This window comes from Drosophila yakuba, chromosome 3R (genome assembly GCF_016746365.2).
Source record: "Drosophila yakuba strain Tai18E2 chromosome 3R, Prin_Dyak_Tai18E2_2.1, whole genome shotgun sequence".
In the NCBI taxonomy this organism is placed as follows: Eukaryota; Metazoa; Arthropoda; class Insecta; order Diptera; family Drosophilidae; genus Drosophila; species Drosophila yakuba.
In genome coordinates this window covers 29,173,299-29,199,603 of record NC_052530.2, presented here as the reverse complement: position 1 = coordinate 29,199,603, position 26,305 = coordinate 29,173,299, and the positions used below count along the sequence as shown (strand labels likewise).

Below are 26,305 nucleotides of genomic sequence, written 5' to 3'. Positions count from 1 at the left end.
GCAGTGCTGCCACTAGGCGGGGTACTATGGCAAAAGTTGCAGTTCTTTGCACATCTCTGATTTCCAGGATAAAATCAAACCATATGAGTTTGTTTTTGTTTACCCGTTTTACTGTTATCGTTATATAGTAGACATCAGCCTTAATTAGTATTTATTTTCATCACGATGACGTCGTAGTCGGGTCTGCTTGGGTCTGCTTGGCTCGTTTCGAAAAAAGAAGCCTCACTAACATATTTGAAGGACCTCAAGGACTTTTCATCGCCTTCATGATCTACGAGTGCACCGGCTACAACGTTGAGAAAGGGGACAGATTTCCTGAATACATTTGCACTAACTGCCAAATAGATGCGCGAAATGCCTTTGAGATAAAGCAAATGCACGAGCAGAGCCATCAGTTCTTCAATTGGTTGAAAACCAATTCTCAAAATAGGAAGCGGCGCGGGAAAAAGAAAGAGCATCTGAAAGCAGAGTTATTCGGGGAACAGGTTTCTCTGTCGGACCTGAAAACAACAAACACAGATGTTGACCACCTGTCAGACGATAAAGAGATAAAAAACAGAACCACAGAGAAGCATCGCAATAAGAGCCCCAAAACTGCGAGTTCCTTTACTGAACTAAATCAGCTTAAGGAGGAAAAGCCCCTTAAGTGCAATAATTGTCTGGAAACCTACCTAACAAAAGAGCTCCTTGAGGAGCACCTACAAACCCACACAGAAGAACGACGCTTCCAGTGTTCCCACTGCACAAAATGCTTCGGAAAGCGGTCCACTCTAAATCGGCACCTGTTAACCCACACTGGAGAGCGACCCTTCCACTGTTCCCACTGCTCATCCAGCTTTAACCAGTCTTCTAGTCTCAAGAGACACATGAAAATCCACAAAGGATAGTTAACCTAACAGGTTAAAACTATCAAAAGCTGATATTTGCATTACTTTACGTATTTAAGTTGATAAAACGTAATTATATTTTTTAAGCGCATATTTTGAATAAAGTGATTTCTCACAATCGAACTGCTCGTGAGGCCATCCCTAATCTCACAGTTGACAATCGATATACGAAGTCATCGATTCATCAGCTGTTCGAATAAATTGCGAGGATTTTGTTCCAGTTTTTGGCTGAGTTTTCGGAAGAGTGCGAATAAAGTAAAGCGGTGTCGTGCAAAAAAGAGTAATTATTAAATAACAATTATAAATAGCTAATATACTTGGCCAGTGTGCGGTTGTGTCTGCCTGCACGAAAAACCTACTTTCTATCGCCGGTTAACACTTTTAAAAAAAAGGATATAGATCTAGGAAAGAAAGAAGAGAAAACTTGAATATAAATCAATAAACGTCGAGTTCATAAAGTTAAATCTTCGAAGAGTCAACATGCTGCTGCAGCGGAACAAGTAAAACTTTAAAGCGGCTATTTTCTCGCTTTTTCTATGATTTCTGTGTGTTCCATGTATAATTTAATTAGTGTCCCGCTGTTTGCGTGTGTTCCTCCCACCCTTTATCACATTTTCCCTGTTCTAATCCGTTTTCCCTGTTCTATTCCTATTCCAGTGCCCGCGAAGATTATAGCCAGGTTTTCAATTACATGTTCTGTTTGTCTAACCAAATTTTATCAATTGCGTGTTGGTGCTAATAAGAGCAAAATCCCCACCTCCTTTTGCTTTTTACTTCTTTTGTACTGGAATTTGTGTTTGCATTTTATTTTTAGCCCGCTTTCGTTGTTGTTATTGCGTTCTCGTTTTTGTTACTTCATCGCCGTTTGCCTCTCCGTCTTTGTTTTGCTCTCCTCTTTCCGTGGCAACGCTCTCTCTGTCGCGCTAAAGAGAGTGGTACACTGCACAAAATTCATTCGTTTGGTTTGGTTAACAAAATTATTAAATCATATTTGCTTACAGGCATTATTAATATATTTTTAGGATTTAAATTTAAATAAGAATCTAAATAATTGTTATTATTAAAACACATTTGTTTGGTTAAATCGGTTATTGTTTTTTAGTAATTCTCTCTCTCGAAATGCTAAGAGAGTAAGACAAACTCTCATTTGCGCTTTGTTGTGCTCCGCATGTTCCAATGCTCACTTTTTAACGCCTCCACTGACATAAAACATAATGATATGTAAAAAGATTCAACTATTAAGACATAATAAAAAACCTAATTGGCCAATAAATGTCTAAAAAACATAGACATGCTTGTAATTTGTTCAGTTTCTCGCTGGATTCCACTCAAAACGGCAACAGCTGTTGGCCACCACCATTACCTCACTCCAGCGATCTGGCAACGCCGCGCAGCCCTCGCTTTTGCGCTCCACTGTGTCCACAGTCATTCGCTTTTATTTATACGAAAAAGAAGTGTAAGAAAGCGCCGCCTGTCTGCCTTTTTTTATTGATTTCATTTTTAGTCCGGATCCAATTCCGTGTTAATTGAAAACGTTAATCAGTCGTCCGCGAGTTGTGCTCTTATCAACACTTTTCGCGCGTGTTTTCCTGCGTGAGTGAGAGTAGTCTGTACATGCACTGCATTTCCATATCCCTGAGAGGTTATAGCAATATCGTGTTTGATAAAAGATAAGATAAAAGTGACAGCTAATCCGTCTAATTACTGATGAGCGATGTTTAGGGCCATTTTACCCACACTCACGTGCGCTGCGAGTGAAATTTACACTTACTGAGTTGCTACTGTTCTTTGTTCGCCGTGAATTACTGTAAATAACCGCATCTAGATGGTGTGATAAAAGCTCACATGTCGCCAATTGAGTGAACTGCCTTTTATTTTGTACTTTCTGGTTGCGAGCCAAATTAAGAGCACCAAACAACAACAATGCAGTGCTGGGGCGATAAGCCAACCCACTCGAAAAGCCACTCAATTGCGCGACTTGTTGCCCTTCGCTCTTCCGAGTGGAAAGTGCTCGCATAACTGTTTGTTTAGAACAAGGACGAAAGAGAAAGGGGTGGAGTCACCCATTATGATGGGAGTTATATCCATAGAAATCCTAGTTCTATGAGGATGCTTCTAAAGCATTCTAAAGCAAAGTTATCAGAAACAATTGAACTACTTGTTTCAGCATTACTTCCTTGATAAAACAGCTGAATATTCATTCTCTGTTATTTATTAAAACATCGAAAATAATTAAGAGTAAAAGCTGAATATTTTTGAATTCATAGTTTCAACCTTTTATTTAGAAAAACAAGCAAGAAGCGTAGAAAAGACTTGATCTTGATTATACCTAAAACAACTGCTCACTTCCTTCGGATTCCTAACGTCCAAGGTCACCCTGATCCACGCCATATCACCAATCCTATCTCCTGTCCGCGGCGTCGAAGCTGTTGGACTTTAGCTTGAGGCTTCCCCTGGTCAGTTGATTCAAGTCGATGATGGACAGATATGGTTTGGGCGGCACATTCACAGGCAGGGGCACCTCGATGGTGACCGCTGCTGACCGCTTGGAGCCCTTGGAGCCACCCACTGCTCCGCCGTGGTCGCTGCCCGTTTTCAGGGCTCCCAGTGCGAAGGGGGAGTAGTGATCGTGGCCGGGGTGTGCGGAGCAACTTGCTGTGGCAGCGCGCCGGTAGTTTCGATAGCCACTGAAGCAACTGCTTCCAGGGGCCAAGGGACGCACGGGCGAGAATCCGCCCTCGTCCGAGGATCCGCCGCCGCCGCCCGAATCGTAGCATATGCTTAGGTTGGTGTAGGCAATAGGGGCGTGGCAACGGGGCGTCTTTGGGCGTGGCTTCACCTCGTAGCGGGTTTTCGAGCGGGATCGGGAGTGGTGGGCGTGGCGGTTTCGCCCCCGCCTTTTGCTCCTGACCTCGGTCACAATCGGCATGGGCAGGATGTTGATGAAGCGGTAGTACTGCAGCAGAGTCCTGGCCAGATTCCTGCCCACGCGGTAATCTGCAGGGAGATACTAGCTTGTTGGGAACTCGATGAACTTAGCTAGCAGGGATATACTCACAGCCATCTTCGTTGTACAGGGAGATGGTCTTGCCATCCTTGAGGTAGTGACCGGCCATGGAGACCTCCAATGTGTAGGCATTCACCGTGTCACTGAGTCTCTCGCAGCTGAATCTCCGCATGCTGCCCGCCTTGCGTTCGTCCGCATTGAACATCGTGTGATCCGCCACGTAGTCCTGGGCGTTGTTGGCGAAGAGCCGCGGGAATACCAGGTGCCGCTCATACCTGTAGACATCCTCGTAGGTGTTCCCGTAGATGAAGCAGCCGTGCATGCTGCTATTCGCGTGCAGATCGATGACAAAGTCTATCTGATAGGTCTGAAACGATACATTTATGTAATGCCTATTAAATCAGTTTCGAACTTTCTGCTCACATCGGAATTATCCAACTCCTTCAGCATGCCCTTCACCGCGTGCAATTCCGGCTGCGTGAACTCGGATCCTATGTGCCAGTTGCGATTCATGTCCTGCCCCATCAGATTGCAGCGATTGTTGCCCAGAAACACGCCATCCGGATTCACCATGGGCACGATTTTGAAGACAAAGTTATCCCGCAAGACGGCGGCGATGGAATGATTTCCAACGAGAAACTCGATGAGACCCTGGCACACATGGGAAGCTGGAGCCTCGCTGGAGTGCGTCCTGCAGAGGACTACAATCACCCGGATGAAGCTGCGATCCAAGCGGTTGGTGGAGCGCTGTTTGGCTGTCACATGGTCGATGGTCAGCAGGTCCACATTGCGATTTTGCTTAGAACGAAAGTCTTAGCTAGAGTTTAAAACAGGACATTCAGATGACTCACCAGCGACTTGACAAGCACACAGCGGGTGAACCGCTTATCCGATCCTTGCCGGGCATCAATCACATTCAAATAGGACTGCAAACGCGAATAGCTATAAGGCCAGGCCAAGGCGAACTGGTACACATCCTCCTCCTTGTCGAAGATGAAGGCGAAGCTCAGGACGTAGTGACCCTGGTGCATGGCCGATCGGTAGAAGAACACCTGCCGCTTGGACAGCCTCTGCCACTTGGGTCGACTGGAACTCTTGACCAGGGGCGTCAGTCCCGAGGAGAAGAGATTCCTGCTCTTGCTGATGTTCACAATGTGGAAGAGCACTCGCTGATCCTGCTTCACGTTGTCCACGGTGAAGTTAAACCAGAAGCGAAAGCGCGGATTACATGTGTCCGGTCTGAGGAACAAATCGTACTCGAACTCGCCCACCAGCTCCGCTTTTCCCAGGTTTCCCGTTTCGAAGGCCGCATCAAAGCAGAGGTGACCTCGCTTGGCTTTGCCACTTTGACCCGGCGGACGGATGATAACGCGGGAAACGTTGCCCAAACCGCCTTCTCCATCGCTGTCTTCGCTATCTGTGAGAGAATGTCCATTAAATGAAAACTTTATGAATTGTGCCCAAGGACTTCTGAATTAAACCTAGAAACTGGTTGTTAGGAACAAAAACCTAATCTTGATCTGCGTACATAGACTCTGCCCTACATAGACATTGACTATTACTTAGTTTCTAATCTGCTAAAGATGCGTGTGTCATATCAGTTTTAGTACCATCTGATCCGCGCTCGTACATGCTCGTATGCTGGAGCGGATCGCAGGCTATTCCCAACATGATGACTCTGTTCCGCGGATGCGTCTTTCTCTGGCGAAAATCTAGGTTCTTCTAATGCAACCAAGCCAAGCCGCGTGAAGTGCAGTGGCCCTAATCCCTCGAGGCTTTGGCCTCTGCCCGGCCTGTCATAACTTTCTTGGCCCAATGGGCCTCCTCCTTCTCCTCCTTCTCCTCCTCCTCCTTCTGATGCCACCCGGCTGCTATCTTTGAATCAAGGCATCCTCATCCCGCCGTACCTTTCCTTGTGCCACATATGCGTGCCGCAAGTTTCCATTGCAATCGCTGCACCTGCCAACGCCTTTTGGCTTGAGCCTCGAGCAACTCAAGTCGTCAAATGTCTAAAATTGAATAGTCGCCTCGCGGTTGCGTCGGCCCCCAAGCCCCAAACCCCAAACTCAAGCGAAAACCAAAGCAATCCCGAGTTGAAAGCCGGAGGTGAATGTCTCGAGGCTTGAAAGGTCTTTAAATAGCTTCATTTATACCCTAACCGTGGGTGTTGTACTCTCTGCTCGAGATGCGGAATGGATTTTAAATATATATTACGTATAGAGAGTATTACAATGAGGTTAACATCAATATTCCCTATTTCTGGTGGCTATAATTCTTGATAGTTATTAATTCACATATTTCACTGGTATGTTTTTCTAATCACATCTCCATAAACTGTAGTGTATTTTCGATTGATTTGCTGGGGGATTCCCCGAACGTTCCTATCGCGGGCATCTATGACCATTTCGCTTACCTGAGTCGCCCATTCCGCCGCCTCAACCCATCCACGCCCCTTTTCTTGGGGGCTCCGCTCCTTGGGCAGGATCAAAAATAGAAATTCAATTAGCCAACGCCTCCTGGCCTTTCACTTTTCTCGAGTGGAGCGTTCACCCAAGACGGTGAAGTCGCGTGCGAAGTCTGGGCGCTGGAGGTCGATCTCTATCTGCTAATCCCGGGCAGCTCCTGGTCGCTCCTCGCCGCTTCCTCCGCACAGACGACTGCTTTGGAATTCGGATTCCAACCGTGCGGATTGCGGAACCGTGATTCGCATGTTGGCACTTTGACGTTGCCACGTCACTCACGTGTGTCGCCTTTCTGTTTGGTCGATAATTCGCAGTAGTTTCCGGCTAGGTGCTTCGGTTCGCCTGTGGTTTTGCCATTCTCCGCAGCCGGAGAGCAGTTTCCAGAACTGGGCAACCGAGAGGAGTGGCAGGACTAATTGCGTTCAGGCCAAAGCCGAGGGCTATTCAGTTCACTGGGGCTAATCGATACGTCGCTAGTCGTACATCGCAACGTGGGAGCCGCAACGACTGCGTGTGTGTTACTTTAACGATTATGCCACCGAATGAACCCCGCAACACCCCATTAGCTTAAGCCATAACCCCAAAAAGACAAGGCAGCATGTCCAAACGCAGGTAGCTCTTCCCTAACCCAAGTTTTTTGTTTCGTTATGGTTTTGTTGTGCGCACTTTGACATTAAGCCGTACTAATCCCTTGAACTCCCTGCAGATTAGGCAGCGTACGGCCACCAAAGCGTTGCAGGAGCGACATGGACAACACCTCCACCTCGGACATTGTCATCATCAATGGCAACTCGCATCCGGATCTGGCCAACATGGTGGCCGAGCGTATGGGCATCAAGAACGGGGGCTGCTCCGTGTTCCACAAGTCCAACAGGGAGACCATTGTGGAGATCAGTGATTCCGTTCGAGGCAAGGACATCTACATCATCCAAACGGGCACTAAGTAAGTAGTTTACTGCTGACATTCATCTGTATGTTAACTATATCTTATCGTCACCCCAAAGGGATGCCAACAACAACATCATGGAGCTGCTGATCATGGCCTACGCCTGCAAGACTTCCTCGGCTCGCTCGATCGTGGGAGTGATTCCATACTTGCCCTATTCCAAGCAGTGCAAGATGCGCAAGCGCGGCTGCATTGTGTCCAAGCTGCTGGCCAAGATGATGTGCACCTCTGGCCTTACGCACATCATCACCATGGATCTGCACCAGAAGGAAATCCAGGGCTTCTTCGACATACCCGTGGACAATCTGAGGGCGTCGCCCTTTCTGCTCCAATACATTCAGGAGAGCGTGGGTAGTCTGCCATCCAAGCGAGGATTGAAACTAAATGTGATATTACTTCTAGATTCCTGACTATCGCAACTCGGTGATTGTAGCTCGCAACCCAGGCGTGGCCAAGAAGGCCAACTCCTATGCCGAGCGACTGCGTCTTGGCCTGGCCGTCATCCATGGCGAACAGAAGGAAACGGATGCCGATGAGGTCGACGGTCGCTACTCCCCTCCACCGACCAGGTGAGTTGCATCTCCTCCGTCTTGTCAGTGGCCTTGAACCTTCCTAGTTTAAGTTATTTCGTTGCGAGGTTCCTGTTTGATTTGTTAGCTGATTTATTATAATTTGCTCTTAGCTTTCTGGTTAGTTTTCGTGTTACTGAAGCTTTACTCTGCCACTGAAGCGCGACTCACCTCGAATTAATATAATTTCACTCGGCACTAGTTTCTGTTCGTCGTATTTCAAACCATCCACTCTTTTATAAATTTGTAACAATCAATTTAGTTCTTAAGCATTGAAGCCTCGCATTCTTTTTGAATAAATTTGTTTTTTAATGCACGTTCTCACAAAAGCACCCTTGCAATGTCATACATTTTGAGCTTCTGTCAGTGGCTTCTGTTCGTACTTCACAGCCAAGGCAGACACTTTTAGTAGATTTTTGAACTACATGCTAGATCATATTAAACCGCTTTGAATTGTTTTCTTCTTTTGCGTTTTGGAATTGTTATTGTTTTAATTTAACGCTCCGCGTATGCCACTAAATCCTCGACACTTATTGGTGGGCATATGGAGCAGTTCTCTTGTCCAAATTTAAAATCCAGCAATCAGAAAAACAATCGAAATTTCTCTTTATTTGTGTTATGCAGTGCGTATAGCAATTTATTAGGAAATTCAGTTGAAATGTGCTTACCAGCGACGCCTAGGTTCGTATTTTTAACTATTGTTTAATTTCAGTTTAATTATATTCTTTAACCGACTGTCATTTGTATTTTTCCCCCAAAACCATGCCACTCCACCAACTCCCAACCCACCCTCATGATTCTTTTCTTTTTTGGTTTCGAATACGAATGCGATTCGACCAAACAATGCAATGCACCACCACCTCGACAAAAACCAACCCACAATGTACCACAATGTACCACAATGCACCACATTGCACCACACGAACTGCAAACCACGTGATACTGCCCCACACTAACCACTAGAAACTCTACTCCACAACACGCCCCAACCAGCAGCGCCCGCCAGCGAACCACCTCGGTGTCGGTGGGTGTTCCGGAGCACATTGTCAAGGTCAAGCCACCGCTGACCATTGTGGGAGACGTCAGTGGACGCATCGCCATCATGGTGGTGAGTACTCGGGATCTGCGTCCCAAGGCTTTCTCAGAAGTGCCTTTCTCTAAACGTATTTCTTTTAATCAGGATGACCTGATCGACGATGTGCAGGCCTTCGTGGCCGCCGCTGAGATGCTGAAGGAGAACGGTGCCTGCAAGATATACGTGCTGGCCACGCATGGTCTGCTTAGCTCGGATGCACCGCGTCAGCTGGATGAGTCGCCCATCGATGAGGTAGGTCTCGGCGTTGATTTTGCCTTGTAATATTATTAAATATCCCACTCGACAGATCGTTGTAACCAATACCATTCCACACGAGATCCAAAAGCTGCAGTGCCATAAGATCAAGACGATCGACATCTCCATTCTGATCGCTGAGGCCATTCGCCGCATCCACAACAAGGAGTCCATGTCCTATCTGTTCCGCAACGTAACGCTGGAGGACTAGGCCCACCCACACACCCACTCATACAACCACTCACAAGTCACACAAATAGTGTTGGAACCGACCCGTTTTGGGTAGTTTTTCGTTTGTTTATCGCTTTTAGACATCAATTCAACGTGCGCCCAGCGCACGTATGCTCAAATAAAATTGATTGATATCCCAGATAATGTAGCACACTTTTAGGCCTCACATATACTCCACACTGTCCTACATGTTGTGCGTTCATCTACGGCTAACCACTTCCGTCTAGTTCTTAAGTCAGAGATCCCACAACTTTGTCCAAATAAAAGCCAATTGTACACAACTCTGGAAAGTTTGGGGCATCATAAAATCATAAAGACGTCAACGGGCACTTGACGCCAGTCGAAATTTATGGTACTCATCGAGTGGCAACCTTATAATTGGGTAGCCCAATCCATGTCATAAATCTTCGTAGACGGCAATAATCTGCAGGGCGATTGCAGCCGCTTTGCATTCTGCCTGCCCAACAAATAAAGCAGCAGACAGATGTCTTCGTCGCTGTTATTTGGCAAATATTTACAGAATTACGGATTGTTACGGAAACGAGTGCAGGCAGCGGCGATAAGATAGTGCATCGCATCTCCGCGCAGTTGGTCGTGACAAAAAACCCGGAGAATCAAGCCGCGGCAGGTGGTTCATGCATAAATCATGGTCCATAAATCAACCATCAGATATGTCATACCCCATCTTAGGGTCTCTCGTTGTCGGTGAATTTGCATTGCTAAACGCCGGACGGATGGATGACTGAAGAATGCGGTTCCAGTTCCAGCAGTGACGAGATCGGATGGAATCGCATTGGACGCACAAACCCAATATTTGGGCCAGCCCAATGGCGCATATTTGCGAGGTCTCTGCCTAGGCCAAGTGCGATAAACTCCGCGCTGTTTGCGCGCCACAAAACCAAACAGAAATTGCGCGCCGCTCTTCAGCGTGACACTTGCTGCTTTTTTATCGCCAGCGGAATAGAAACAAAAACACCGTAAAATACAGCGCCCCAGCTAATCCCACAAATCTCTGTGCTCGGGCACCTGTTGGATTTGAATTGAATAGAGTGCACATCGAAGGGGTATCTCGTTCCCAACCGAATTCCCAGAGCCCAGAGTCCAAACACCAAACACCAGTACCGCGAGTCACGTGAAGCAGCCGCATTGCGCATACGCCATGTTAGCCCTGTTTGCTTTGCTTTGGCTTTGGCGTGCATTGAACCGACTTCCGTGAAGTCGTAGGGGGCCACCTAGCCTGGCACATTAATGGGCCATCACAGCACTTTACCTTTAATAGTGCCCGTCGGCTAATTTGTTTTATCATTTCCATCGCAGCATTCCAATTGCAATGTCAATTGTTTTGGGCCCGACAACTGTTGACTCTGTTTGTTGTTTCCGCTTTTGTTCCACTGCTTGACTTTTTGTTTATCACTCCGAAATTGATTTGTTAATTTGCTTGTTGGCAAAACATTAGCACGACACTTTGGGCCCATAAATTGATTGGCCCAGTGGTTAGCACCTGTCAATTAACTGAAATATATAATGGCCATAATCTGCTTTGTACGCTCCCGTGCACCCGAGTGGGTGAAACACCCATTATGATTATGATTATTGGCCGCGGGGGATGTGATATCTGGCAAATATTCCGATGATTTGCGTTTTGTCTGGCAGAACGAATCAGTTTGAACAAAGCCGCAAACTAGTCACACGACCTGGCCTTTCGAAATGACCACTTCGATGATTTGAATATGCTTTACATTTAAGCAGCGCCCGTTGGGGTAACTCTACCCATTTATTTAGAAATCAGAAATCTCAGAAATCACGTGGAATAAACATACAGCTTACTTAATTATGTATCTATTTACTTATGTAAATGTAGCAGGTTTCAGGCTTCAGTTCTGCTGAAGTGATAATCTTGGTTTTTCCATTCATTTGATTTCCATTCACATGATGTGCTCACAGCACAAAGCTCACAGTCAAATATTTCTTATCGCAATCAAGTGCAATTCTGCAAATAATGTTGCTGCAAATATTATTGGTTTATTGACATTCTTCGAGCTTCGACAATGCCCATATTGATTTGCCATTCAGCCACTTTCCCCAACACATTTGAGTACCCCTGATGAGTGTGTGTTACGGATAAAAATATACGACTGCCAGATGTTTGTGTGCTTCATTTCTGTGTATATATACATATATATAGTATATCTACATTTTGTTTTCTTCTGGCTCGGTCATGTGACCAAATTAATTCAGTTTTGATGCCACTGCCAGTAATGCCGTGAAATAAAAAACTGGCTGCGTCTTTTCTTCCCACTCCCCAGATGTCTCACCGGATCAAAGCGGTTCGGATCACGTGAGCAGCTGGAAGCAACTCGTTCTGGCGGGGATTCCTGCTGGCGAGGATAATCCCCCCATCTTTGGCCGTCATCCAACCGGGTCCGTGACATGGTTTTCGCCAGCTTCCGTCGGCTGAAACTCTTCAGAAGATTGCAGGCTGACCTCAAACTGCATCGTAAATTCAGGCTGGTCATGAATTTGGTTACCCGATCGACGGGTTTGAGTCACGTGAAGCCTTACAGCGGGTACTTTACACGCCCCAATGCAGTGCGCTGCACGGGGGGTGCGGGGGGATGGCGTTCAGGGGGCGGGGCAGGTGGTGAATGATCGCCTTGCGTAATGCTGGGGGATCTTATACAATTAACTGAATGCACAGTTAACAGTTTTATTTGAGCGGCAATTGTCATTCATTGCAATTGTTTGAGCTTAACTTTAACTTTGTTTACCCGCCTGCCAATGCAGTTTCAGATACAAAGATAGCGCTGCAGAGAGAAAAAAGCACCCTATTCAAGTGTTTAATTTATTCCCGACATTTTTATTAACATTAAGGCTAGTATTTAAAAAGGTTTATGTTCGCCACAAGCGACGTGCTTATTAAACCAGTAGCAAATTAAAATCAGCATACCCTTACAAAGTAGCGTTGGCATATAAATGAATTATATGTGTGCTTTAAGTAGTTTAGAGTCCGTTTTTCTCGGTGTACGAATACAGTTACTCTACGTGCTGTCCATGCTTGATTGTGGGACATGAGCAGTGCATACAAATGGACAAGCCTTTCCGGCATGTGACCCCAAGGAGAGATGATTTCCCCTTATCAAAATAGCCGCACACCTTGAGACTTTACTGGCCAGATAACTGCCGAAATCTGGCCATGCTCAAGGGCCGCCAAAATACATATGTACATATATACTGGTATGTATATATTTAAATAATCTCACCTAAGTAGGCCGCCCACGCGCACACAAGATTTATGCGCTCCAAAGACTCAAGAAGACGCCTCAAGTTTCCAAATCTAGTTGCTTTTCGAGATGATGGAAGAGAAAACAAGCGGTAGACATCTCAACGATAAATGCACACACAATTATTCGCACGCCAACTGAATTAAAGCCAAAGGCAAATTAAGTATACTCAAAAATTATAATTGAATTGCTGGCGGGGTCCAGCTACGTACATTTAATTGTTGTCTAATTCCATGGGGTTTACGCTGCGTATGAGTAATGCAAATTGACCGCACAAGTGTTACATGTCCAACTGCGACACATAATCGCCATCCAGTCTCCTAAACAAGTCAGCGACCTATAAATATTCATACGAGTGCCGCCAAAGTATCCCAGCAATGTCGATCGACCGGAGATCAATTGTTACGGAGATCGATGTACAATTGTGGTCAAAACAATAACTCAATACCACACAAATATCTGTGCCATCAAGTCTAGTAAGTTACAGAGTTCGCTTTCTTTTTGCTTGGACTGGAGTAATATATACTCATTAAGTTCTCAATTTGACGGATAGCCTCTGTCACTTCATTACAATTCATCTCCTCTTAATAGCCCACTTCTGAATTAATTTATTGTTAATAACTGAAGCCCAACAGCTTGTTACTTAATTTTGAATGATATTACGCGAATCATCTTGGCAATGACGCAGCAAAATATTGTGTAAAATAGATCAGATTTCAATTACTTTGGAACTAAGACCGAATAAATAAAACATACATGTGTGGTACTATTATTTTTCCCCTCACTGTGTAATGGTTTTTAAAAGGAGAACGGAACCTGACAGAGAAAAGAGAAGGTGAAGAAGGTTTTCCCCGTGGAAATCCCAGGAGAAGGGCATTCAACCTTCGGCCTTCATACCCACGATATTTGATTTTCATCAATCCGCTTGGATCGCAGCTTATACTTATTCGTATTTGATTCTGCGCCATCGATCATTTGCCAGACGCGTGTTAGCCATTTGGGAAAAAGACCGTGCTTGGAAGTGACTGGTAATGTGATTAATAGCCGGCCAGGCCTAAAGCATCAATTTCGGAGGGCTTCCAGAGTGACCCAGACCCAAAACCACACAGACAGCAGGTGGCATGCAGCCAGTGCGTGTCGTCGAGGAAAACCCCGATAAAAAATCCCCACCTTTGAAATCCCCAAGTTTCGGATTCTGCAGAAAAACTCTTTGCATGCAAATGGCGACGAAACCAGAAGAGCCAGACTGATAAAACCAGTCCGGAAACAAAGCTCTTTCAAGGGGCTTTCAACTATCCACGTTGCACTTGTAATTACTAAATGAATTACGCGATCACAGCTGATGGACAGATTGACGGGCTAACCGGTTCGATGTGATGCCAAAAAAGTTAACATCTCGACTACGCGGGACGGAGTGGAACTCTCGAGTCCGGCGGATTGCGGCCATTATCTCGGCCGTATACTTGATTTACGGAGCGCACTCTTCAATCTGATTTATATGCGCAGCGTTTTTAGCGGCTGATTGATTTCCCGTGTCGACAAACGATAGACGTCAGTAGCACGCGATTGTGGGGGCCATAAAGATGTAGGAGCTTATAATATGGGCCACCTTTCTGGCGGCGAAATTATAAAACAGCGTAGAATTTGCAAACTCTATTGTGGCTTCGACCATAACTCATTCACGACGAGTGCTGCAGCATTACCATTTTCCATTAATATTCATTCGATTTATTTGCTTAACTCGCAAATCCCGTGGGAAGATCTGGGCAGAGCAAAAACCTTTTAATCGTGGCCTCCATCGGTTAACCAGAAATCCAGGGTGTGAAAATCCGATCAATTAGCATGCAACAAAGCACATTTCTTGGTTTCTAATGTTGCATTCGATTGTGATTCCCATGCTCGGTGTCAGCACGTGCGGAAAATTCACAGCAAAAGTCGTTGATTTTCCGATCTTGAAGGGAAGGTGACTGGGAAATACCCTCCACTTGTAAATTATTTACTACTACGCAGGAGAAAAATTAATATTTCGATTTTTAGAGAAAACGATTTCATTGAGACTTAGATTTAGTATCAAAATATTATTTTCAATAGCTTCCATCCAAGGATTACCTCCAACTACACAAACAGTTACTAAAATAATGATTTAACTGGCTTTCATTGATATAGAAATTCCTGTATGATAAGTTAAAGTCGTGCAGCTACCCTGTAATTACATATAATAAATGGTTAATTGCTCAAGAAGCCTAATAAGATAACGGAGCAAATTGGCTGTAGATAACTGCGCTACCACTGTGGGAAATTTCCTAATTAAATTACATTTCAATGCGAAAATAAAGATTGAAATCACAATTAACAGGGTAAGAAAGTTACAGATAAAAGCGAATTTCTTTAATGAAACGTGAAATTAGGAAACACATCAGAATATTCCTGCGATGTTATTTCATGACAAGTAAGCATATATATAAGCTTGATGACAGTTTTTCCATATATTATGCACACGATCAATAGTTGGAGTACCAGTGGCATCCGCCCACCAGGTGTGGTCTTACCCATAGGAACTGGGCCTGTGCCATGTTCCTCCCACTCGGTGGCCAGCCGATGGACTGCGTCATTTCCATTTCTTTGCGCTGCCACACGACGTGGTCGCGAAGATGAAAAGCCCAGATCCGAGCTGGGGATCACTGGAGACGCAGACGGAGACAGAGAGCCGGTTTCGATCGAGAGCGGGAGATGGAGATGGAGAATTGTGAGCTCCCGAGAGATGCGGAGGATAGAGAGAGGGGGGGGTGCAGATAGCATAACGAAAGCCGGCGGATAGTCTCGAATGCGCTGCCAGCGGCCAGCGATTCGCGAGCGATGCCTATTTACTATATAATCGGGTCCCAGCAGGCGGGCGGTTGTTAGTGCTGCTCTTTCCGCGGCTCCAAATCATTCCCGCAGTGGATGGCCCCGCGATCGGTTCGTTTCGCTTCGGTTTTCGGTCTTCGGTGTTTGGTCTTCCGTCTTTGGTATCAGATTAGATCAGATCAGGGTATCGGTTACCCGGAGAGTGTGTTCGCCGTTCGAGTGAGAGTGCCATGAAGCCCTAGAAAATAAGGAAACCAAGTCCCACACGAGAAAGCACAAATCCCACAAGTTTACAGTTTATATACAGTTTAAATAGCAGCTTGACAATATGAGCCAAAGAGCTGACAGCGGTCACACGAACAGTGGCTTCAATGGCGGATCCGAGGTGTCCTTGGACATACCCACCAACACCCTGTACCACACCTCGCGCGACTGCATTGTGCAGGAGGAGCAGGGTCCCAAGGAGAGCTGCCTGGAGGGCACTCAGAGCTGCTGCTCCAGCCTCTGGTCCAACATCTTCAGGAAGAAGACGCTGTACAAGCGATTCCCCATCCTGGTGTGGCTGCCCCAGTACAAAAAGGATTACATTTTCGGCGACATAGTGGCGGGCATTTCGGTGGCCCTGACGGTGATTCCCCAGGCCTTGGCCTATGCCGGCATAGCTGGACTGGATCTGCAGTACGGCCTGTACGCCTGCTTCCTGGGCTGCTTCATATACATATTCATTGGGTCCAGCAAGGATGTGCCCATAGGACCTACGGCCATATCGGCGCTGCTCTCCTTTCAAATTGCTGGAGGCAGTTGGCAGATGGCCACGCTGCTCACCTTCCTCACGGGACTCATTGAGATCCTGATGGGCGTGTTCCGGCTGGGATTCCTGATCGATTTCGTTTCGGGTCCCGTGGGAGCAGGATTCACGAGTGCCGTGTCCTTGATCATCTTCAGCTCCCAGATGAAGGACTTCCTGGGCATCAAGACCAGCGGCAACACCTTCCTGCAAGTGTGGATCAGCATTGTGAACGATATACACAACATCAGCTGGCCGGACTTCATCTTGGGCATCGTCTGCATCACTCTGCTCTTGAGCCTGCGAGCCCTGGCCAGTTGTAGCTTGGGTCCCAAGGAGGGGAAGACCACCACCCAAAAGCTGCTGACCGGCATTTTCTGGACCATTGGAACTGCCCGCAATGCCCTGCTGGTCTGTGGAACTGCTGGCCTGGGCTACTGGTTCTTTGTCAACGGAAAGGAGAATCTCGTGAAGACAGTTGGCTTCGTGCCCAAGGGGCTGCCCTCCTTCCAGCCACCGCCCTTCCACATGGATGCCGTGGTCAACGAAACCACAGGAGAGGTCCTGCAGGAGGGCCAGAGCTTCTGGGACATGGTCAGCACCCTGGGATCTGGTCTCATTGTGGTTCCTCTGATCGCTCTTCTGGAAACTATGGCCGTTGTTCAGGCTTTCGGTGAGTTACCCGCTTATTTGTTGGTTGATCTCGATCTTCCCCGACAAGTTTGAGAATCTTAAAAATTCGAGTAGGAAATGAATCATCGGTAATTGGTTTTCATTAAAAGCGGATTGACGAAAGCAACGGGTTTTTAGTTATAGCCCTCCGAGCGTGTGGTCAAAAATTAATTTGATTTACACGTTTGCACAATTCACGTGCTTCAAATTGCCCTTTAATTGATTCTAAATTGGGGTGCCTGCTTAAGGAAAATTATAATTTATTAGTTCAGATCTTAAAGATTATACTTAATAGATTGTAATGACAGTCACACTTTTGCAATTAAAATGTATCATAATTGATATATTCATTTAGCTTGTGATCTCTACTGCAAACTGGGTGTTTCGTCATGCAAGTCTGCGTCACTTCGTTAGTTTCCTTATTCCTTGGGGAAGAACATATAGTTTCGCTTTTGTATTTTATTCAACTGGAATAATAATATATATCCTGTGTGGTTTTTTCCTTTAGCTGATGGCAAGCCCACGGATGCCACGCAGGAGCTGATTGCCTCTGGAGTGTGCAACGTGGCCAACTCCTTTGTCCAGGGTCTGCGGAGCAATGGCGGCATCGCCAGGGGAGCCATCCTCAATGCCAGTGGAGTGAGGACCCAGCTGTCCAACCTGTACACCAGTGTGATCGTGATCATCGCCCTGCTCTACCTCACGCCCTGCTTCTACTACATTCCCAAGGCGGCTCTGGCCTCCATTATCATTGCGGCGGTTATTTTCATGGTCCAGTACCGAGTGATCAAGCCCATGTGGCACAGTAAAAGTGAGTAAAAAAAAAGGTTAAGCACATATAGAATTTGGTTACCATACATTTGCTTGGTTCCTGCCATAGAAACCGATCTCATTCCCGGCCTGGGCGCCTTCTTTGCCTGTCTGGTTCTGCCCCTGCAACTGGGCATCCTCGTGGGCATCGGCATCAATGTGGTCTTCATCCTCTACCAGGCAGCCAGGCCAAAGCTGAGCATCGAAACGCTGGCGGTGAGTCATCCCATCCGAAGTAACTCGTTCTATAGCTAGAATAGCTTCAGTGGCTAAAAGTATGCTACAGAATCTTATCATTTGAAATGCCAGTACAAGTTACTTCATCCCAGTCATGTTAACTGATCATACTGCAGGTATATCATACTAGTATACTCATAAGCCTCCTTCTCTTTATAGACAACCACTGGCCTGAAGTACCTGATGCTCACCCCAGATCGCTGCCTGATCTTCCCCTCGATGGAGTTTGTGCGCAAGGTGATCAACAAGCAGGGCCAGAAGTCCACGCTGCCGGTGGTCATCGATTGCACCCACATCTATGGAGCGGACTTCACGGCCGCCAAGGTGATATCCACCATGGTGATGGACTTCAAGCTGCGGGAGCAGCCCCTGTTCTTCTACAACCTGCAGCCGCGAGTGGCGCAGGTCTTCGAGGGACTCAACAAGGATCTGGTGGTCATCTACGACATCAGCACGCTGCACGCCAAGCTGGCGGAGAAGTCGCCGCCAATCTGAGGGATCCACAGAAGTCCAAGTCCAAAGGGGGATCAACGCAGCAACCTCGTCATGCGATAGTCTTAGCCTAAGTCTAGTTGGTAGCCAGTCTCAGCAACTGTCTCAGTCTCTGTCCTAGACCTAGTACTAGCTTAGTCTTGCCGCCGAGGCCAGCGACTAAATCTAGATGTTGGCTGCCCACGCTCATCGCCTTAGTTGAAGGTACCATTACCAATCCACGGCTAGCCCAGCTCACCTTAATTAGCATTTAAGATGTGGCAATCTTCGCAGATTTCTGCACAATATTATTTATTTGGCCTCTAGCGAAACGCTGTGAATTCCAGAGTCTGGGCTCTCCTCCCACCCGCGATTTTGCCGCTGAACATAGTATTATTTTCGGGTAGATAACGAAGAGTTTTAGCATAAGTACTTTAATAAATCAAGTAAATATAAAATAATTAAGTGGCGTTATGAGTTTCATTTTGTGTGGCTGAGGAAAGTGAAAATAAATCACTCTAATGGTGCATTATACGTTGTTACCAACTCCTCGCTGTAAAGTGGTCGATAATAAAAGATTTATGGCTAGAAATGCAGGTACGTCTATTTTGTAAATTCCGGATTGCCTACCTTTATACATATATATATATATTGAATATCTAATCACTATCACGATTTCTGGCTGACGTTAATCTTAGACATGCTGTGATTCAATTGGCCGCTTTGTGTGGGCAGTAAATTTATTGGCTTGACCAGAAACAAAGCAATCAAGATAAGATTGATGGAATATGTTTGACACCTATGATAAAACATAATTTTTAGTATGTGATCACAGTAAAAACGTTTATGTTTAAATTCTTAGTCTGTTTAAGAACCCATTTCGTTTGACTGTGAAATCAAGTTTCCATCCCTAACTTGTCAAATATTTCCCAGCACTGTGTGAAAACTGTTGTCTCATCACCCGCTTCAGTTCGTTCAAAAAAATAAACAAAATTTTATCAACAGCTCGGGATTTTGCAGAGCGCGATACACGGAAAGAAATAATAATATTTTGCATTTTAGCAGGGTAACTGGCGGAGCTACTTTGGTTTTTTTCCGAACAAATCATTATAAAAATTTGACCAGATGAACATCGATGTGGGAATCCCAGAGGGCGGAGAAGGTCCAGGTTTCCATTCTTACTTCACTCAAAAAATATCAGAGCTGCAGTTTACTGTGAACGAGCGCTTTAAGAACTTGCTCCGTTTGCAGGCTCAAAGAAATGAACTCAACTCCAAGGGTAAGGTCCTGAAAACGAATATATCCTTAGTGAGATCCTCCTTATCCGTAGTTCGCTTGCTGCGGGAGGAGCTGCAGTTGCTCCAGGAGCAGGGCAGCTACATTGCCGAGGTTGTGAAGCCCATGGACAAGAATAAGGTACTGGTGAAGGTTCATCCCGAAGGCAAGTACGTGGTGGATGTGGACAAGGCCATCAATATCAAGGATGTGACTCCCAACAGCCGAGTGGCCCTGCGAAACGAGAGCTACACTCTGCACAAAATTCTGCCCAACAAGGTGGACCCATTGGTATCCCTAATGTTGGTGGAAAAGGTTCCCGACTCCACCTACGAAATGGTGGGTGGCTTGGACAAGCAGATCCAGGAGATCAAGGAGGTGATTGAGCTGCCTGTAAAGCATCCGGAACTATTTGATGCCTTGGGCATTGCCCAGCCGAAGGGAGTGCTGCTCTACGGACCTCCTGGAACTGGGAAAACCCTCCTGGCTCGAGCTGTAGCCCATCACACGGAGTGCACATTCATACGGGTTTCCGGATCTGAACTGGTGCAGAAATTCATCGGCGAGGGCTCGAGAATGGTGAGGGAGCTCTTTGTAATGGCCAGGGAACACGCTCCCTCCATCATTTTCATGGACGAAATTGATTCTATTGGTTCCGCGCGAATGGAAACTGGAACTGGTGATTCAGAGGTCCAGCGAACCATGCTGGAGCTGCTGAACCAACTGGACGGCTTCGAGGCCACCAAAAACATCAAGGTGATCATGGCCACCAATCGCATCGATGTCTTGGATCAGGCTTTACTGCGTCCCGGTCGCATTGACCGCAAGATCGAGTTTCCGCCACCGAACGAGGAGGCCAGACTGGATATCCTAAAGATACATTCTCGCAAGATGAACCTCACAAGGGGCATCAATCTTCGCAAGATCGCGGAACAAATGCCCGGGGCCTCTGGTGCGGAGGTCAAGGGTGTTTGCACCGAGGCTGGAATGTATGCCTTGAGGGAAAGACGAGTTCATGTCACCCAGGAAGACTTTGAAATGGCCGTGTCCAAAGTGATGATGAAGGACTCCGAGAAGAACATGTCCATCAAAAAGTTCTGGAAATAGGGTATAATTCTAAAATATATTAAAGCTCCATTATCAGACTGAACATACGAGTATATATAATATATTTTAGTAAGAAAAGGACAAGAGCGTGAGAAAAGAGACTTTTCTCGAGGCAAACTACTAGTTTAATGTTCGTAATGGTATAGATATAACTTAGCTAACTTTATTTGGGAGTTGTGAGACTAACTCCTAGCCAGCGAAAGAGTGCTGGCCATGCTCACGCATTCACTAGTTCCATTCCCGGATTCGGCGTGGTCGAGGGAGTCCACGGACCTCGAAAGATCCGCATCATCGGGCCGCAGTTCCTGGTTAAGGGCGTGGGTGTTGTAGCAAAGCACCAGCCTTGTGTTCAATCCCTCGAAGACACTCACTACACTGGGCTTCAAGTTGAAGAATATGATCTTTTGCTGACGCCGCCGGAAGTCGTCCACAATGGAGGATATGACCTTGGCGGCAGTGAAATCCGCAGCATAGATATAGGTGCAGTCGATGACCACGGGCAGCGTGGATTTGCTGCCCAACTTGAGAACCATATTCCGAACAAACTCCACGGAGGGAAAGATCAGACATCTGTCGGGGGTGATCTTCACGAATCGGATACCCTGTTGGGTTTCCAGTTGCTCCAGGGTGACCTTTGGCCTGGCTGCGTAGTACAGAATGAAGAGGAGATTCACGCCAATGGCCACCATAATGCCTATTTCCAGGGGCAGCACCAAACAGGTGACGAAGGCCAGGATTCCGGGCACTAGATCGGAACCTGCAGCGTTGAGGGTTACTTAGGAACCTATACAATAGCTAAGGAAGTCTCAACTCACGTTTGCTGCGCCACATGGGCGTTACGACCTGGTACTGCACCTGGAAGATCACCGCCGATATGATAATCGCTGCCAGCACCGCCTTGGGAATGAAGGCGAAGTAATCGGTGAGGAAGTTCAGGGCGAGCACCACGATAACACCGATGTACAGGTTGGACATGTTGGTGCGACAACCACTGGCGTTGTTCACCGCCGATCGAGCCAATCCTCCATTGCATCGATAGCCGGAGAACAAGGAGGTAGCAATGTTGCCCACTCCGCAGGCGATCATTTCCTGGGTGATGTCTATCTGCTTTCCCTTGGCGAAGGCCTTGCACACCGACATGGTTTCCAGCAGAGCCATCAGTGGAACGATCACTAGTCCATAGCCCAAGCTCTGCACCATTTCAGGGAAGTTCTGCCCCTCAACAACCGGGATCCCAGCAGTTTCGTTGCCGGGCTGCGCTTCGATGGAAAATGGAGGAAGTGAGGGCGTGGGCATTCCCTTGGGTATATTTCCAGTTAGTCTGAAAGGATTCGTTCCATTGGCATCCAGGTACATGGTCACAGCGGTAAACAGAATGACCACAGAGGCATTCCTCGAGGTGGACAGAAATTTTATCACCGTGTTCACAACTCGCTGGAACCTGTTCCTCCTGGACTCGTCCTTTGGACCGATGGTGAACTTTCCGAAACTCCTCATGGCCAGCAGCAGGAAAACACATCCAAAGCCCAAGCAGGTGTCGGCTACGCGCACGTTTTCGATGTCCCGGAACATGCTTATCCACGTGGCCAAAAAGGATCCACCATCACTCTTCACTCCCAGCATCGATCGCATCTGGGATGTTGACACAATCAAGGCCACGGCACTCGTGAATCCCGCGCTCACCGGTCCCGAAACGAACTCCACCAAACATCCGAGCTTGAAGATGGCCATCAGGATCTCTATAATGCCGGTCAGGAAGGTCAGGAGCACGGATCTCTGCCAGGATCCCTGGGCGAACTGGAAGGTCATGAGTGAGGCCACCGCCGTGCTGCCAATCGTGCTGTCCTTGCAGGTTCCCAAAAGGACATACACGAAGCAGCCCATGAAGGATCCATACAGGCCATACTGTTGACGAGAAGCTGAGTTACTTCTTGATATGAAAGTGGATGAAAGGATCTACAGGACTAGAGCGATCTTAAGTAAGAATTTAACCGCTGAGACTTGCTTCTACGGAGACGCACTAACGATCAATGATCAAGTCGTCAGCTCCACCATTACTCGGTGCTTTTCCGTTGGCCAGAACTCGCTAACCAGCTAGGAAAACATAATGATATCTTGATTAACCAATCAAGAGGGGTACTCGCCAGATAATGTGAAATGAAATTTTAAAAATAGGCAAGGAAGCTTGTGGACTTAAACTCGATTGCCATGTGTGCTTGGATACTAACCTCCGGAGGCAGACCGACCACACCCGAATAGGCCAATCCCTGGGGGATTACGGTTAGACCCACAGTGAAACCGGCTATCAAGTCGCCGATGCAGTCTTGTCGGTTGTAGTGAGGCAGCCAGGTGAGAAAGGGCAGGCGCTTCAGGAGCGTCTTCTTGCGGAAGATGTTCCGGGCATATCGGGAGCAGCAGGACTCGGGATTTTCCGACTCCTTGGAGGCCTCCAACTGCTCCAAGCTCTTGCTCTTCGAGGTGCGATGGTCGGTGATCAGAATGAAGTCCGTGGAGGAGCTGTCGAACTGCGCCTCCAGATTCTGATTAACCTCCGCCTGTTTGCGGAAGGTCACCTCGTTCTCCAGCGTGGACATTCTGGGCGAGATCTGTGCGTGAACTGATGGGTCGGACGACACGCCGCCGGAACCTGATGATCCAAGGGGCTGCGTCACGCGCTCTTATCTCCGGAGGCTGTTTGCCCAGATCTCGACGCGTGTCGTGTGTGGAAGCGGGATACAGGTTGTATCTTTCAGTTGGATCCACAGCGGTTCCATAAAGACAGTAAATCACGCTGGACAATGAGCAAAGCCCCCTGCATCCGCCCCTCCTGAGTGTTTATCTTGGAATTGTCGATCAGCCAACTGGCACAAGTGTCCCCTATTGATAATTGAAATTTTTCCATTAATCTAGCGCGATCTGTGGAGAATCGATAATCAAGTGTGCACTTCTTATTCACAGCTTAAATATTGATCTTCACAGTTACCCATCTACACCAAGCTATGTTTTCAGAAGCTTTTTGGGTTGAAAGATCGCCTAATAATCGAAAGTGATGAGATGCAGTGCAGCAAGGTGATCTTTTGATGGCTGATATTATCTAGTTGCTACTGTATAATTCCTTCTTATCTTATAATGCTAATAAAGATTATACAGAGGAAGGAAAGTCTAACTATTTTTAGCACATTCAGTTCGTGCTGACGAAAGCGAATTGCGTATAAAAAGTTCATCGTTCAATCATTTCAACAACTCCTCTATACCATTTCATAACCAGTAATCATAGTAAATCCCAAACAATCAAGCAAATCGATCGTTATATATCGTTTTTTGTAGTTTTTTTTATTTAATTTTAAAGTTTTTACATGATTTTTAAAAATTGTATTTTAAAAGCATTGCATTATGTCATATAAAGTAAGATATCATTACATTATACAATTGTATGTTTTTCATTTGTTTTGTGTGTTTAACCATAAGTTAAATTTATGTTTAAGCATTTCATAATTCAATAGCAGTAAATTGTTTTCAGAGACCATGGCTATATATGTATCATATATATATAGTGTGTAGGTATTATGTATGTTATGTGTATGTGTTTGTATCATGTGTGCATGTGTGGATATAAACACGACTAAAACTAAAAATTGTGAAATATCGCCCCGTCTAGGGGCTACAAATAATCAAAGGACAGAATGGTAGGTAAATAAAATAAAATAAACGTGTGTGTATAGCTGCAGCGTAAATGTTAAGATTTGCTTAAGGAAATAACTACTTTAGAGCTGCCAGATAGAAAGCTAATCCTGGATCTGCGTGTGTGACAATGAACATTCGCCTAACTCGTAACAAACAATTGATTATGCTTAGGTGGTGATCCGAACACAAACTCGAACCGAATTCATCAATCATCAAACTGAAGAACGCAACAAACACTGAACAAAACAATATAGAACAATTCTCTGCGTGAGAGCAACAACAAGCATGTGACAACACTATTGTTAGGCTATTGATTTCTTTCGGTGTAAAATGTGAAGACTCCTCCGCACGTCCCAATCGGATGAATCCTACTGCCAGACGCCAACGGTGTAGTTCCTGGTCAGATGTCCCATGCGACGCTGACGTCCAACTGGAAAACATTCGAAAGTTCGGATTAGTAATTTTCCTTTGCAAAGACCATTTTCTCAAAACGAAGCATGACGCACAACAGTTGCATAGTTATAATACAGTGTCCACAGAAAAAAGCTGCCCTTGTTGGCTTAAGGCTAAGCTAATCACATAGTTGCTAATCAGGTTTCCTCTTCCGTAAATATTGACCAGCCTATTTAGGGCACATTTTCGTTCCAATCTCGGCTTGGAGCGTTAAAATTTACGCTATATTACGGTGACGGGGTCACCAGGCGATCCAAGGTGCTAACTTATGATGCTTCACTTGATGTGGTGAAATCAAATAGTGGCACTTTAAGAGTGGCATATCTGCTGATGCTACACTATCATTTTCTAAAAATAATATCAATAATGAATAAAACCATCTCTATTGAACATAACATTTTTAAGCTGGTTTGGATGGAAAACTTAGAGATCAAGTTTTACAAAAATATTGAACATTATGGAATCTTACTACTCTATATACATTTACATCTATTACCCATCAGATACTTTACGTACTTCATGTCGCACATCATTCTTCGGTGTTAGTTCACAGCTGGTTGGTTGGTTGGTTGGGTTTTCGGGGAGTACAGAGGTCGATTGGTTGGTTGGTTGGTGGGGGAGATTTGGACATAGACATAGATCTGTTGTTCTGGTTGCCGTGGTTGCTCATTGCCGTGTTGCTGTTGTTCTGGTTTGCTGGAGGTGTTGTTGGTTTGGTTGTGATTTCTTGGTTTCTTGCTGGGTGGTTTTGCTTGTTAATTGGTAATTATCAAATCAAGAGTCGGACAAAGAAACACACACACACATATAGAGATGGCTTTCTGCTTGATTGTTGTTCTTGGGTGGTGGCATGTTGTTGTTGTTGGTTGGTTGCTGCTACATATTTCGTATTTGTCTTTTTATTTACGCTGGTTCAGGCGTTTCACACGTACTGCAAACACAGATACAGGATAACGAGAGAGTGTGTGTGTGTGTGCGTGGGCGGGGCGAAAGAGAAGAAACAAATAAATTGGCATTAGTCAAGTGGTGGCAACAGAGAGTGATAAAATATAGAGAAGGATTCAACAACGATTTAGTTTTGGGTTAGTTTCGAACTTCAATCAATGTCAAACATTCAATCAAGTTGCAGGTACAACATTCAAGTTGGCCCCAGTTTTCTGGGCTTTTTGTGGGCGGAGGTCCTTAAGACTAACTCTTAATTAGCTGGAAGCTTTCGGGGTTATTAATCGGGATTAGTTGGTATTTCGTT

The 26,305-nt window shown here is 46.1% G+C and overlaps 6 protein-coding genes across 20 annotated transcripts in view; 3 read left to right on the top strand and 3 right to left on the bottom strand.

Annotated features, from left to right (window-relative positions):
- The first annotated feature begins 1,057 nt into the window (after window positions 1–1,057).
- LOC6538912 (phosphoribosyl pyrophosphate synthase-associated protein 2) lies at window positions 1,058–9,713 on the top strand. Of its 9 annotated transcripts, none has more exons than XM_015193622.2 (8): window positions 1,058–1,167; window positions 7,063–7,299; window positions 7,361–7,649; window positions 7,705–7,871; window positions 8,496–8,552; window positions 8,835–8,979; window positions 9,052–9,198; window positions 9,254–9,713. In XM_015193622.2, the coding sequence occupies exons 2-8, from the start codon at window positions 7,103–7,105 to the stop codon at window positions 9,410–9,412; spliced, it is 1,161 nt and encodes a 386-aa protein (XP_015049108.1). In that variant the 5' UTR covers window positions 1,058–1,167; window positions 7,063–7,102; the 3' UTR covers window positions 9,413–9,713. The 9 variants fall into 9 exon arrangements, with proteins under 9 accessions (XP_015049108.1, XP_002099416.1, XP_039232392.1 ...); XM_002099380.3 differs by having other exon boundaries at window positions 1,121–1,387; XM_015193618.2 differs by lacking the exon at window positions 1,058–1,167 and adding an exon at window positions 2,341–2,480.
- LOC6538913 (cytosolic carboxypeptidase 6) lies at window positions 2,509–6,802 on the bottom strand. Of its 2 annotated transcripts, none has more exons than XM_002099381.4 (5): window positions 5,505–6,802; window positions 4,746–5,311; window positions 4,318–4,692; window positions 3,946–4,261; window positions 2,509–3,884 (listed from the first exon to the last, which is right to left on the bottom strand). In XM_002099381.4, exons 1-5 carry the CDS (start codon window positions 5,563–5,565, stop codon window positions 3,289–3,291), a joined length of 1,914 nt encoding a protein of 637 aa, XP_002099417.1. In that variant the 5' UTR covers window positions 5,566–6,802; the 3' UTR covers window positions 2,509–3,288. The 2 variants fall into 2 exon arrangements, with proteins under 2 accessions (XP_002099417.1, XP_015049113.1); XM_015193627.3 differs by having other exon boundaries at window positions 2,510–3,884; window positions 6,308–6,802.
- Window positions 9,714–15,593: 5,880 nt separating the features above from the next.
- Window positions 15,594–18,998, top strand: LOC6538911 (sodium-independent sulfate anion transporter). Of its 2 annotated transcripts, XM_002099379.4 has the most exons (4): window positions 15,606–17,020; window positions 17,528–17,830; window positions 17,900–18,045; window positions 18,226–18,998. In XM_002099379.4, exons 1-4 carry the CDS (start codon window positions 15,889–15,891, stop codon window positions 18,559–18,561), a joined length of 1,917 nt encoding a protein of 638 aa, XP_002099415.1. In that variant the 5' UTR covers window positions 15,606–15,888; the 3' UTR covers window positions 18,562–18,998. The 2 variants fall into 2 exon arrangements, with proteins under 2 accessions (XP_039232378.1, XP_002099415.1); XM_039376444.2 differs by lacking the exon at window positions 17,900–18,045 and having other exon boundaries at window positions 15,594–17,020.
- Window positions 18,999–19,455: 457 nt separating this feature from the next.
- On the top strand, window positions 19,456–20,962 carry LOC6538910 (26S proteasome regulatory subunit 8). The gene is made up of 2 exons (XM_002099378.3): window positions 19,456–19,816; window positions 19,868–20,962. The coding sequence occupies exons 1-2, from the start codon at window positions 19,663–19,665 to the stop codon at window positions 20,917–20,919; spliced, it is 1,206 nt and encodes a 401-aa protein (XP_002099414.1). The 5' UTR covers window positions 19,456–19,662; the 3' UTR covers window positions 20,920–20,962.
- Window positions 20,963–21,021: 59 nt separating this feature from the next.
- Window positions 21,022–23,772, bottom strand: LOC6538909 (sodium-independent sulfate anion transporter). Its single transcript, XM_002099377.4, has 3 exons — window positions 23,148–23,772; window positions 21,735–22,824; window positions 21,022–21,676 (listed from the first exon to the last, which is right to left on the bottom strand). The coding sequence occupies exons 1-3, from the start codon at window positions 23,511–23,513 to the stop codon at window positions 21,102–21,104; spliced, it is 2,031 nt and encodes a 676-aa protein (XP_002099413.1). The 5' UTR covers window positions 23,514–23,772; the 3' UTR covers window positions 21,022–21,101.
- Window positions 23,773–24,276: 504 nt separating this feature from the next.
- The window catches only part of LOC6538908 (tropomodulin), a 47,836-nt gene continuing 45,807 nt past the window's right edge, over window positions 24,277–26,305 (bottom strand). For 3 of the 5 annotated variants that reach the window (XM_043207157.1, XM_039376454.2, XM_002099376.4), the window contains exon 6: window positions 25,657–25,987. In XM_043207157.1, coding sequence (XP_043063092.1) covers window positions 25,956–25,987 — 32 coding nt within the window. In that variant the 3' untranslated portion in view covers window positions 25,657–25,955. Of the gene's footprint in view, window positions 25,034–25,656; window positions 25,988–26,305 lie in introns of those variants that run through there. The other 2 variants (XM_015193610.3, XR_006245243.1) reach the window with 2 other exon arrangements.